Raw genomic sequence first — 14,623 nt, 5'->3', positions numbered from 1 at the left:
AACATTGATGCCGCCACACCTCTCCCCCTCTCTAAATTAAGCAAATCACCAGGCCACTCCGGGCAGGAAAAGGAACACGCGTCATAATTGTGTGACATTTGGGTAATGACCGTTCTGACATTTCAGACTGACACCTTCTCCCTCTCGCTTTTTCTAGCCTTTCTTTTCCCACCTTTTTGCAGCAGAGGCTCATGTATTTAAAGGGTAATGATACAGACTGACAGCTTTACGCTTTAAACGAACCAGTGACACACACACACACACACACACTTGAGATTCTTCTCTGCGGTTGGACTATCGAGCCCTTCTCGCCTTAGATGTCATCAAAGGAGAAAAAGAGATTAGATGACCATGCAGCTGCTAACAAAATGTTAACAGTGACTTATCTCATGATAAATCAACATAGATCTTTTGAAACGTTCCTAAGTGGGGTTGGTAACACTTTAGATTAGGAAACACATTTACTGTTAACTAAGAGTTTTCCCTCAATAAAGTCCTAATTTGCTGCTTTACTGATAGTAAGAAAGGTAGTTTTTGTAGTAGTTTTATTTAAGTATTGGGTCAAGGGACATAGAATATGGTCATGCAGAATAAGGCATTATTATGTGTTAAAGTACTGGTATTAAGTACTCATAAACAGCCAACAAACTAGTAATATGCATGTTATGCTATGTTAATAGTGAATAGCCTAACCTAAAGTTTTACCGTGGTGTTTATAAGAAGAGTGTAGTTTTAGTGTTAATACCTATTTTGTCTGGATGGCCTTACTAAAATTAATAATAATTTTCTGAACAATAATAATTTTTCAGAAATGAACAGCCATTCTACAGTCGGTCTGTTAAGTGCATGTTTCTTAGTGGTCAAGATTGTATGCCATACGTCTGTGGTCTTTCCATCAACTCATGCTCTCTGCTGTCCTTGGTGCTGAAGTCTCTTCTACTCACAATAGGTGCATTTATTTGATCGAAAAAACTGTAAAAAAAAAAAAAAAAAACTAGTTTAATTTTTTTTTTTTTTTTTTTATTCCTGTGAGCAAAGCTAAATTTTCAGCATCATAACTCCAGTCTTCAGTGTCACATGATCCTTCAGAAATCATTTTTAGTATGATGATTTGCTGCGTTATTATCATTACTTTTGGTTCTCATTCATCAATTATGGGTCTTAACAACAGTCTTTGCTGAATATAAAGTTCAGTGTTTGATGTTGTATTTCAGTGTTTCAGTCAGCATATTAGAATGATGTCTGAAGGATCATGTGACACTGAAGACTGGAGTAATGATGCTGAAAATTCAGCTTTGAACCCCAGGAATAAATTACATTTTAAAATGTATTCAAATAGAAATCAGCTTTTTTAATTGTAATAATATTTTACAACATTATTTGGTGCAGCCTTGGTGATTAGAAAACATTAAATTGTCATCATAAAAAAAAGCATAATAATAACCCAACATTGGGCTGGTTTATATTAGTAATGAAATAATAAAATGACATTACCACTATAAAATTCTGATAGATTTTCCTCAAAATTAAACCTTCAGCAAAAGCAGCAGAAAAGTGGGAAAACGGTCATGACCTTTAATGTAGACAGCTGGCTTAATATTTATAGAACTCAAGAGTAAGACATCTGAAATGCAAAGCCTTCTAATGTCAAGACATTAAAGAAATGATTGTTTAAACATCGCATGTAGGTGCGGAGGAGAGAAGCAAGCCTGCAGTGCTGTGGGTCATGTACTTCAACATGAGGGACACCTCAGCCCTGGACAGCAGCAGCTACAGCCTGCCGAGCAACGTTCACGTGTGCACCGGTCCCGACAGCAGCCTGTGCAGTGACCACTCCATTAAACTGGTGAGTCCAGCAGAGGGAGGCAGACACCGTGTTCACTTGGATCAGATATTGCTTGCTGCCTCAATTATGGGATGCTTTAGTATTTTTCTTGTTGGTTTAGGTGAAATATAGTTTCTGTGTTTATTTCCAGGCTGAATCCGTTTTTCGTCATATCCTCCCTGATGAAGAGTTCTGTCCGCCAGCGCCCAACCCAGAGGACATTATCTATGATGGCGATGCTCCGCAGGCCGAAGGGCCCGGCTTTGACCAGAGTACTAACTCAGAAGCAGATAAAAGCCAGGCGGAGGAAGAAGGTGCCTCCCATGAGAAGAGTCCATCGACAGAGAGCCCTGAACCCGCAGAGATGGACCGTGTTACCCAGCAGGCACCGCCGGACACGACCCCACCCTCTGAAGAATAACCCCTTTAGAGACGCTTGGTCATTTCTCCACAATCACTGAGCATATTTAATCCAAAATACAATATGTGTCTCAAAACCTTATGTTCATCAACCATTTTTTATACATTTTGTGTGCCTTTCTTTTGCATTTTCACACATTACAGTATGTATCATTTATTTTGTTACAGTAAGGTGTTCATATATATATATTTTTTTTTTACATTTTACATATTTTTTTTTGTTAAATGTATTCACAATTTAGCATGGTGCCTATCATGCGGTGTATTCTAGAGTTATGCAGATGACTAAGATGAAATGATTTTGGTCACATGCAGGAGAGATACTGTTATTTTAGCAAGAGTTTACTACTTCAAATCTTCAAACCTTTTATTTCAGATGTCTATTTGGATACTGTCTGTCTTTTTTATTTTGCATTACTTCTGTTTTGTGTCATCACATTCAAATGTACGCTTTAAATGTATCATGGTTGTTGGTATTAAATATTTTATTGAAGATGTATTTTAGTTCATTATTTATACCATCATCCACACTGAATTATTGAGCTTCACATCATCTGTCCCTGATACAAACCGATTTCAGCCTGAAAGTGTGATGTAAACGGTGATGCTCTGAGTGCAGTTTACCTGCCATGAAGGCGAGGTGAGGAAGCGCTAGCAGGCACGAGGGAAGTTTGATGACATTTGGTCTGCACTGCCACGGCTGAACAGATGGCTCATTATGGCTGCGAGTGCGCAGTCGTCCCTCACAGCGGTTGCTGACTTTGTTTCCCTGGAATTTGATATGGGCTCTGCCGAGGGTATTTACCCACTCTGGAGGGGAAGAATTACTGCTGAACACATGGCCTGGGTTAGTCCCAGACGAGAGGAAGTGTGCTGATTCTTTCCGACGGCTAAGAGGAAGCACACCCCTGACAGCACTGACGAGTGTTTAGAGTCGAGTCAAGAGTGATGTGTGTCACATATAACCCAGTCTTCGGTTTAATTCACTCATTTTGTATGATGCAATGTTTTGCATGTTGTAAAAAATGCAGAATGTGATGCATTTTGAAGTGATGATGGGGTTTTTCGAAGAACATTTCTGGTAAAGCTTTCAGGATTACTTTATTTGAAAATGAACCAGGGCTGTAACCTCTATTGACATTGCGGGACCACCACAGGGGGCCGTGTGTCTCCTATATTCAGATTATTAAATTACTAATTCAAGTAATCTTAAAAAAAAAAAAAAACATTCAAGTACTAATAGTTATTTGTCATTAGTAAGCCTGACACAAAAGCAATGCATTATTTCAACCCTGTTACTGTAAGTTTGGTATTTATACATTGAAATTTTAATAATTAACTGAGTTTATTGTGCCTGGTAATAAATCAATATAGTAATACATGAAATTTCTGTATTACAATGTGGTTTGTGTCAGCTTGTTTCGGGGTTGAAGATCAGTTAAAAAAAATGTCCATTAATGGCCTCAGCTAGCAAGCATCATTGCACCACACAGTATTATTCACAGGTTGTGCTTTGATGATTAAAGGAAATGTGTTTATCCCATTAAAGTTGAACTAGCATGCTTGATGAAGTTATTTCTCATTAATAATCCAAAGCCTGACCTTACAGCAAAACTTAATTTCAACCCTGTCACTGCAAGCTTGGAATTCATGTAGAGATTTGAATAGGTAACTTGTTATATTTGTAGCAAACATGCCACTTTTCTTTGAAATGTGTTTTGTCAACTGTTATATCCTAAATGTTCTTGAGTTGAAGATCAGTGCAAAAATGTCACAGCTAGCAAGCATCATCACATCAAACTGTATTATTAACAGGTTGTTATGCTGATGGAAATAAGAATGTTTATTCCATAACCAGTTAAATTTTCAAGCTTGATTAAGTTATTGTCCTTTGTAATACTAAGCCTGACCCTACAATACTACTTTATTTCAACCCTGTTACTTTAAGCCTGGAATTTATATATAAATTCAAATGGGTAACTGAGTTTATTGTGCTTCGGTAAAAAGCGCACATTCAATTTTATTAAAATATTAATTCATGCCATCTCATTTTAAAGACATAAAAGGGTTTGTGTCAACCCTGTTACATATGCACGTTTCAGGGTTGAAGTTGTCATCTCAAAAATGTCTCATAAGCTAACAAACATTGCACCACGCCATATTCACAGGCTATATGTTCTGGTGATTAAAAAATGGTGTTTATGCCATAACAGAGTTGAATAGGTGCAAAAACAAAAATTTTTTTTTTTTTTTAATTTCAAACCATTTTCTCCAAATCTTGAAGAACACTAATAATAATAATCATAGATTGTGAAAGCGAAGTTTTTATTTCAATCTATTTCCAATACAGAAATGTTATTTTATGTTATTTACCTGTGCTCTAATTAAATCTTTTGAGTAATCTACGTTCACTATATCCTATTAATTCATGTGCGGACACACAATTGGCATAATTTCCTGTGAGGGACCTACCGATGTTTTCCCTCGAGCAGAGATGGGAACTATTAAGGTTTAAACCTACTGAGTGTCCATATATCTGCTTCATGCTCTGTGATCGATTTCCTCAATTTTCGTAATTTCATGATCCTTTATATCCAGCATTTTGGTTTCATCTCATTGTTTTAGGGGCATGAGATTATTTTCTTCTCTCTTGAGTGACCTGCCTGCTCAATAGCATCATTGGGAATCAATTTTCTGCATGGAGAGTCTTGACATTCAAACGTAAAAGGGTAAAATGTGCCACAGGCAAGACACCTATGGGGCCACGCTTCTCTGGCACTGTGGGGTGCATTCAGTGAGGAATCTTTAGGGACTTACTCTGAGGAGTTGTAAAATGTTTCTCAACAAATTAAAGATTGACACATTAATATTTTTACTTGTTAGATGCCTCTGGCACTATCTGATTTCATCCTTAAGAATCCACTTAACAAGGTGCTGTATAAGAGGTGTAATGTAAGGGAATGCACTTATCTGCTCAATACAAATAAACAAACAACAAATAATGCAACCATACTGAAGACGTTAATCTATTTAGTTGATAGTTTAATTGGAGTTTGATAGATTGGAGGTATTACAGTTATGCCAGGTTTCAATCAGAATAAATATCACTTAGTGTAGGGTTATTTCTAGCCAAGCTGTAATTTTGTGAACATATGCAAAACCAAAAAAGAAGAGAAAATGCAATTTAACTTTAAGTGTGTAGGATACATTTAATGCTAGCAATGGAATTGGAATTAGCTTTAGCACGATAAAGCAGTTGGCATTTTATTCTAAATTGGTTGAAAACTACATTTACTCCACCATCATTTACATCACATAATGCTGTTAAATACAATTTATAAAGCAGTAATTCGTTAAATTAATTAAAAATGTTAACATTTAAAATGTTAAAGTGTCCTTTTCTAAGTCCAAAGCGTTAAAAGTGGCCACAGATGAAGAAACGCACTCTGATATACAGTATCTGTCACTTTTAGTTGCTTTAATGTGTTTTTACTGACATCTGGTGGCTACATTATATCAGTACATTAGCTTAATGCACATTTAGAGAGCGCGCTTCTCGGAGTCGTTTTAGTTCTGCTAATTGATTAATTCATTAATTTTCTTGTCCATACAGCAAAATATATTATTTTTCAAAATGTTTAAATGAAAAAATAAAAAAAATAATGAAATGACAATACATTATTGAAATCATTTATCTATAAATAATGTATTTTGTAATACCTTAAATTATTAAATGTATAAGTATTTTTAAATATTATTTTATTTGATTTATTATCATACATAGCAGCATTTCAAGTCAATCACCTGACTTTTTTGTTGCGGCCGCCATCTTTAGGACCTTGTGCAGCCTCTCCTCAGTGATTGGAAACCAAAATACTGTAACACTCCAGCAACAACGGAAAACAATGGTATTTAAAAACTAAATAGATACTTATTTTCTGTCAAGCAAACTGCTTACTTCACTAAAGTCTAGTTAAAACTTACAAATTTGCATTTGCTGATAGACTATTTACATCTGCCTCATACACAAACCCTCTCCATACACTTGGGCCATTACCCCTGGGAGATATCGTCAGGAAACACATTGTTAACTGTCACTGTTATACTGTTGACACTCAGATCTATATATTTTTGTGGCCCGGCAAAACATACCAATTTTAAAAACTAAAAGAATGCATAGTCAATATAAAAAACTTGATGACAAGTAATTTCTTTCTGCTAAATTCTGGGGAAAAAAAAACAGAGGTGTTAATTATAGGACCTAAAAACTCAGCTTGTAATAACCTAGAACACTGTCTAAGACTTGATGGCTGCTCTGTCAATTCTTCATCATCAGTTAGGAACCTAGGTGTGCTATTTGATAGCAGTCTTTCCTTAGAAAGCCACGTTTCTAGAATTTGTAAAACTGAATTTTTCCATCTCAAAAATATATCTAAATTACGGCCTATGCTCTCAATGTCAAATGCAGAAATGTTAATCCATGCGTTTATGACCTCAAGGTTAGATTATTGTAATGCTTTATTGGGTGGTTGTTCTGCACGCTTAGTAAACAAACTACAGCTAGTCCAAAATGCAGCAGCAAGAGTTCTTACTAGAACCAGGAAGTATGACCATATTAGCCCGGTCCTGTCAACACTGCACAAATCTTTTGGCAATTTGATAATACCTAGAATATCAAAATCAACTGTGGGTGGCAGATCCTTTTGCTATTTAGCATCAGAACTCTGGAATAACCTACCTAACATTGTTCAGGAGGCAGACACACACTATCCATTTAAATCTAGCTTAAAGACCCATCTCTTTAACCTGGCATACACAAAACACACTAACACATATCTAATATCGAAATCCGTTAAAGGAGCTTAAGGCTCCATTAATTGGACAACCAAAACCGGGAACACTTCACATAACACCCGATGTACTTGCTACATCATTAGAAGAATGGCATCTACGCTAATATTTGTCTGTTTCTCTCTTATTCCGTGGTCACCGTAGACACTAGATCCAGTCTGTATCCAGATCAGAGGGTCACTGCAGTCACCCGGATCCAGTACGTATCCAGACCAGATGGTGGATCAGCACCTAGAAAGGACCTCTACTGCCCTGAAAGACAGCGGAGACCAAGACAACTAGAGCCCCAGATACAGATCCCCTGTAAAGACCTTGTCTCAGAGGACCACCAGGACAAGACCACAGGAAACAGATGATTCTTCTGCACAATCTGACTTTGCTGCAGCCTGGAATTGAACTACTGGTTTCGTCTGGTCAGAGGAGAACCGGTGGGGGACTGAGCCTGGTTTCTCCCAAGGTTTTTTTCTCTATTCTCTCACCGACGGAGTTTTGGTTCCTTGCTTCTGGCTTTTTTAGTTGGGGACACTTAATATCCAGTGATATTGTAGACTTGATTGTACAGATACTATTTAAACTGAACTGAGCTGAATGATGACATCACTGAATTAAATGATGAACTGCCTTTAACTGAAAACTGAGTATTTACTATTAAATTACTATTATTACTATTACTATTACTTAAAGTGCTTTTGACACAATCTGTATCGTTAAAAGCACTATACAAATAAAGGTGACTTGAGTTGGCACCCAGGAGTGGGCCGGCAGACAAAGACCAGGGAGTTGACGATGGAGGGAGGAGCCAGGCAGGAAATATGAGGAAATTGGAGCAAGAGGACCACAGCAGGACTCAGGCTACAGCCATGATAACTACCCACAGTGGAGCTGATGGAGGGAGGAGCCATGGACCAACAATGGCGAAGGAGCCCGAGGTGGAGACAGAGAGCCAACAAGCCAGGGGGATGCCAGGGATCTGTGAGGCCAGGGTGGAGCCGAGGGCTCTGTCAACTGAGGCGGAGATTGCAGCGGAGCCAGAGCGAATGAGGACCAGGGTGGAGCTGGCGGGAGGAAGGAGTCCAACAGAGCTGGTGGGATGGAGAGATAAGGTGCAGCCGGAGGAGCGGAGTACTGAGGCAATGGTGGGTGAATGCCTGACCAAGGAGGCAGAGGGAGGAGAGAGCTCAGTGGACCAATTCTTGAGCATCCTTTGTATGTAATGGTATGGTGTTGTTCTTTTATTAGCTGTTTCATTGATGTTTTGGTATGTCATAATTTATTTTTGTCTCTGTTTAAATATCTGTATAAAGTCTGATTCATAGAGTTCTGTTTTTCTTTTGTCCAATGTTCCCTAATTTCAAGAAGTAGTTGTAATAATTTGACTGTTCATTTCAAGAAGTAGTTGTAATAATTTTACTGTTTAAGTAATAATAAATAATAATAAAATACTAAATTAAAAATATAAATAATGCCTATCTGAACTGTCCCATTTCTTTCCCTTTGGATCAAGATTTGAGATGTATGGGTCAGGACATACTGTGCAGCTGAGAAACATGGTTTAAGTTTAAGGGTGGGTATAAGGCCCATCTGACCAGACTAAAATTTGCTGGATATAATACACAAAAATATATGTGGTTGTTTCAGCTTAAACCTCTGAAACTGCTTTACACACTGTTAGATTTAGCTGTATTTGACTGAGCAATAGTTTGGGTGGCTTGCTAATGTACTAGATTTCTCTAATACATAAATTAAGTAAGCTTGACCAAAGTTCATGTGGGGAAAATAATTTATTGAAGGTAGCAGTGGAGCAGTTCTTCAGCAGGGGAGGAAGTCGTGGACTAATGGTTAGACAGTTGACTCCTAACCCTAAGGTTGTGGGTTCGAGTCTTGGGCCAGCAATACCACAACTGAGGTGCTCTTGAGCAAAGCACTGAACCCCCAACTGCTCCCCGGACGCCACAGCATAAATGGCTGCCCACTGCTCTCGGTGTGTGTTCACTGTGTGTGTCTGTGTGTGTGTGTGCACTTTGGATGGAATGAATGCAGAGCAAGAATTCTGAGTTCTAAATTCTTGGTGTAATGTTAGCATATCTTCCTTCAAACAATCTTAACTCAAGGTACTGTATGTGAGACCAAACCTTTGGGAACAAATGTGCTACAAACAATACAATAACACCCAATGGGGTGCCAATGATAGTGTAGCCTAGTGATGACCTGATAGGACCTCTCCCATGGAGAGCCTATGATGCAATTACCTAATGCTGATCTAATGGGCCATTTGCGCCACACTTTTGTAAACAGTTTCAGTTGATTGCAACTGAGGCCCCGTCCACACGGAGACGGAGCTTACACCAATCCGATCTTTTTTTTCCTCGTCTCAAGAAATATCAGCGTCCACACAAAACCGCATAATGATGTAGTATACATGCCAGACCAGTATGTGGCGCTGTAATTCTGCCACAGAGATACACTAAAAACAGAGAAGAAGACTTGGACTATGTTCATAAACCTTGCGCGTGGTACACAAACGAACATGGAACAATACATTTAATAATCAGTGTTAATTTTAGTTAATAAAAAGACAATCAATCAGTGTTTATTCATGTTTTTGTTGCTGTTACGTGACGTAGAGGTGTCTGACTAGGGGGGAGACGTGGGCTGATGACGTCATCGTTTTTTAGAACATATATTAGCCGTCCAGACGAAAATGCAAAGACGGCGTTTTCAAATGTATCCACTTTGGGACCCGGTTTCAAAAAATAGCGGTTTCACCTGATGAAAACGCAGGATCCGTGTGGACGAAACGCCTATCTGATAAAAAATGTGTGCGTATTCACAGAAACGCGTCTCCATGTGGACGGGGCCTGAGGCACAGTCACAATGTGAATGCATCTGACTAAAGATACCATAATCATTCAACACAAAAAATGGGGTCTGTATAAATGTATTACTATACACAATCTTTTTGCATTTAGTATTATGTTAAGTTAATCCACATATTTGTGCACAACTATATTTCTATTTTTTTTTCTTTAATCATGCATTTATTTCAGTAAACTCCACATTATGTTTACTTTGTGCAACATGCTAATGAGAGAATGAGAAATAATGAAATAAATGAATCAGAAATGAATAATTTTGGGGAAAATAAAATATATATCATTTCAGTTTTGCATTTCACATAATCATCTATTGATGAATTATGAGTGTTTATAGTGTGGTGTTTATATTGCAATATGTTGTAGATGATAAGTGTAGATATACCGCAATCTTTTTAAACAAGCAGCCAGCAACAGGAAGCATTGTCATTTAAAAAAAAGAGTCCTAGTGTATGGGCTTGTTTACAATGTAAAGTCCTGCATCAAGGATATTTTTTCCTGGTATTAAATTGGTACCTTGATTTCACAATTAACAGGGTCTAGCAATTTAATTAAGAGTACACTGTTTTAGCCTATGTCTGGGCAACTTTGTTTCAGGAAATATTGACAACATTATTTAACACTTATTATTACGTTGCTTCATTATTGATAAACAATTTGTGTGAAGTGTGCGGTTTAATTTAGTGCGGTTAAACACATTATTTTCCACATACTGTACGTTATTATTTATCCTCTATGCCCCGCCTAAATATGGCCCCATAAAAATATTTTTTGACCCTAATTGGATGAGACTGGTATGTTTCATTGTTTATTGGAGCCACTTGTCTGTCATGTTTTATTTGATAAACAGAATTTTTCAACAGTAAGGTCATAGGTTAATCAAAAAGCACTGGATAGCTGGCCGATCAGCGCACACCTCGCTTTTCAGACCAATGAGCCTTGTAAAAATCAACGCGTTTCAGAACGGCGGGGCATAGAAGAGAAACAATAATGTACTGTACTGTATGTGGAAAATAATGTATCTCTTGAACCTTAAAACACATAAACACATTTCATTACCCCAAATACTCAAAATAATTATCTTTTTAGCAGCATCATATGACCTGTTTAATTCATTGCTAAATTGCCATTAACAGAAGACACAGATGAGGGTGAAATCCTTTATTTGAAGTATAAAGGGTGAGATATTAAGGTCTTGGGAGGCATTCGTCTTTCTTGTCTTCACTTGCTGTTACAACAGAACTGGTGTGAAGGAGTTTCTCTCCCTCTAAGCCAAGATTTTGTTTACTAGTACAGTTATAGAAGGAGGCTTTACGATCAAGAACTGCCACCTGCAGAAGACAAAACCAGTCTTTTAATAAACTAAGACACTAGTCATTCAGTTTTGTAGAGGAAGGAGTAAAACCTACCAAGTGTTGTTTGTTCATGGCAAATGTCACCTGGTCATATATTATCACTCCACCCAACACTTCAGGTTTTTCCACACACTGGATGGAGGTCTAAATATTACATTGCATTTGTTAATATCATGAATAACTTTTAGAAATTTACAAAAATATATATTAATGTCATTATTGATTATATTGGTAATAAGAAATTAGTGCCTTGAATATTTCGATCAACTAATCTGATGAATGTAATACAAAGAGTATTATAGTATGACATAAAAAGTTATACAATTTAGCTTCTTTTACAAAATCCACTTTAATGTTATTTAAAAAAAGAATTCCTTATTACTTATTCCTTATTATTCATTGTGGTTTAACACAATGCCTAAACTGTCTAATATTATACTGAATTAAAAATGGAAATGAGTCATTTTTCTGTCTTTATATGGAAATATTAACCATTTCACAAACAAACACAAATACCTTCATTTGAGCCACCGTGGGATGATTGGGAACGCAGAATATGGTTCCCTGAAAACAAATCCAAATAAAACAGTAGTTAGCAGGACCTCAATCCAGAGTTTGAATTATAAGGTAGTCTGAACCCCGTAATGAAGAATTCAAAACTCAAGAACTCCTCAAAAGAAGTCATATACAGTGGGTATAGAAAATAATCACCACTTAATCACATTTTGTTGCTTTATAGCCTGAAATTAACACACAGTTTTTATTTTATCCAGCTTTCTTTACTCAGTGCAACTCATAACATCTAAGTGAAATAAATATAACACCATATTTAAACAGCTTGTTTTATCATGCCCTAAAGGCACCAACTACCTCCTTTTTAAGTTAACAAAAAATCAATTATTCAGTTTATCGTGGGTAATGAGGAATATGGATCGGGCCTTGTTGGTTTCCATTCTTCGGTTTCAGTCTTTAACCATTAACCTTTAACCACCAGTTTTACATAAACCTGTTTGATACTGCATGTGCTATGAAGTAATTTATATTACTGTAAAGTAATATATTATACTATAAGTTATAAAACTATAATATTCAAAAGGCCTCATTATAGGCCTTAATTAAGCAGTCTGATAATCTTGACAGATGAACAAATTCCCAAGAAGCCAAGAAAAATTGTCACTAAATAATAACAAATAACAGTCTCAGTAAATGTAAAACTTTAGCACTTTATAGGCTTTATAGACTAACCACAGATGCAGCATGCAGCGTTTTACAAAAGAAAGGCTAACAGGCTAACATTTTTAGCCATCGAAACGTAACACTTCTGTCATTGTTACATACAATGAAAGTTTCAGTAATTACTCAATTACTCCTCAAAAGAAGTATCAATATCTTCTTTAATTGTAATGATAGACTAATGAAATTTAATGGAAATATGAAAGACTTCATGAGAAATAGTTACGTACCATAACTGGGCTTTCGACCGCTGACAAAAGTAATGCGCCGCCTAACGTTGGTGCGAAGAAGCAAAAAAATAAAAAATAATTATAATACAAAATGAAAAGCATATGACTTACAAATATACTTGTAATAATAATTAAATTTTATAAATCGTAATTACATATTATAAATTAAACATATATTGTGTATAATAAATGTAAATATAATATTTTTTTCTAGATAAAATCAGATGGAGACACAAACATATTCTAAGAACTAACATTGTCTGATATTGTAACAGCAGATTTATTACATGCCTATTACAGGCTTAATAAATAAATAAATAAATAGCCATAAAAGCGGATCAAGCAATTTGATTAATTTAAACAAACTTATCTGTCACTTCCAATCATAAAAACCCGTTTTGCTGCTTTCTTCATGTGTTGAACTTATAGTGGGTCGAGTCTTCCATCCTTAAGTTGCTTTTCAAAGGTCTTCTGAAGGTTCTTCCAAGATCTCTGGTCTCAAAAGCAACACAATAAATGTAAACATAGTAAATATACAGGTCACATTAACTGATTGATCCATTAAATGAGTGATGTGGTGGCTTTCTAGCTCTAAATAAAACTGATACAAGTATGCAAATTTGCAAACACAGGATGTAACAATGATGATCTAAAACCAAACCAGTACCACAACCCACAAAGAACAAGCATGCAAAGAAGATGTGAACAGAGGAACCAACAGGAAAAGAGATTTTTGTGCATGATTACTTGACTGTATCTTTCTGGAAACGTCGTGCCTTTATCGTAGTTCAACACAGAACTGAAACTTCAAAGGCCTGATTCTGCTCAGACTCAGAGCTGCTGAATCAAGCTATACTGGATTTGAGTATGAACAAGTTAGCAAACAAATGTGCCCTCTTTATATGCAATGATCAATTTTAATGTGACACATTTAGCTCTAATGTTTTAATGTAAAGGCTACTGGGCAAAGGAGTATGTGTTTATTTTTTATTAATTTTTTTTTTGCTACATATTCATGTAGGGACTTTCCTTATAACCAACGCCCACTTTATTCTGTAGTTATTAGTATGGAAACCACAATTTGCAAATAAACCAAGACTATCAAAATAGATTTTTTTTCAGTTTTTTAAAGAGCTATAAATAAATATATATTAACTCATTATTACACCTTCCAAGTCCATTTTGTACAGGATATAAACTGTTTTTTTTTTCTTTTTTTTTTTTTTTACTCAGATTAGATGTTCCTCTAAATTTCATATAAATTTATGTCCAGCATGGCAGTTTTTTATAAAACTGTGGAGGAAACTTTATTTTCCATATTATTTGCTTCTTAGCGTGTTCTTTACACTGTCTTAGTTTACTTCAGCATGCTTGAGTTTTAATGAGCTTAAAGAGATAACACAAACTCTATTTAATGTGTGTGTGTGTGTGTGTGTGTGTGTGTGTGTGTGTGTGTGTGTTTGTTTGTGTGTGTTTGTGTGTGTGTGTGTGCTCTTGTTTTTGTGACATATCAGGAAACAACTCTGTATAATGACATGGGTATGACACAAGTATTAAAAGGAGAGGGTGACTTATGAGGACATATTTCAAAATATTCTTATATTGCATTATGCATTTTTCAAAACGCTTATAAATCATACAGAATGAGTTACTTTGAGAAAGTAAAAATGCACAAAGTTTCCTGTGAGGGTTAGGGTTAGGTGAAGGGTGGGTGAAGGGCCATAGAATATACAGTTTGTACAGTATAAAAACCATTACGCCTATGGGATGTCCCCGCTTTTCACAAAAACAAACGTGTGTGTGTTTGTGTGTGTGTGTGTAACAAGAAATTTTATT

At 36.3% G+C, this 14,623-nt stretch overlaps 1 protein-coding gene and 1 long non-coding RNA gene across 3 annotated transcripts in view; one reads left to right on the top strand and one right to left on the bottom strand.

Moving 5' to 3' along the window:
- LOC127942013 (rab proteins geranylgeranyltransferase component A 2) overlaps nucleotides 1-2,738 on the top strand; it is a 40,513-nt gene extending 37,775 nt beyond the window's left edge. For both annotated transcript variants that reach the window (XM_052537524.1, XM_052537523.1), the window contains exons 14-15: nucleotides 1,689-1,846; nucleotides 1,977-2,738. In XM_052537524.1, coding sequence (XP_052393484.1) covers nucleotides 1,689-1,846; nucleotides 1,977-2,246 — 428 coding nt within the window. In that variant the 3' untranslated portion in view covers nucleotides 2,247-2,738. The remainder of the gene's footprint in view (nucleotides 1-1,688; nucleotides 1,847-1,976) is intronic.
- Nucleotides 2,739-11,115: 8,377 nt separating this feature from the next.
- LOC127942012 (uncharacterized) lies at nucleotides 11,116-13,403 on the bottom strand. The gene is made up of 4 exons (XR_008149244.1): nucleotides 12,788-13,403; nucleotides 11,841-11,888; nucleotides 11,379-11,468; nucleotides 11,116-11,300 (listed from the first exon to the last, which is right to left on the bottom strand). It is a non-coding gene; the product is annotated as an uncharacterized LOC127942012 (long non-coding RNA).
- Nucleotides 13,404-14,623: the final 1,220 nt, after the last annotated feature.

The sequence above is a fragment of the Carassius gibelio genome, chromosome A21 (genome assembly GCF_023724105.1).
Source record: "Carassius gibelio isolate Cgi1373 ecotype wild population from Czech Republic chromosome A21, carGib1.2-hapl.c, whole genome shotgun sequence".
In the NCBI taxonomy this organism is placed as follows: domain Eukaryota; kingdom Metazoa; phylum Chordata; class Actinopteri; order Cypriniformes; family Cyprinidae; genus Carassius; species Carassius gibelio.
The sequence above is the reverse complement of the archived record's forward strand: the minus strand, read 5'-3'. Positions and strand labels throughout refer to the sequence as shown.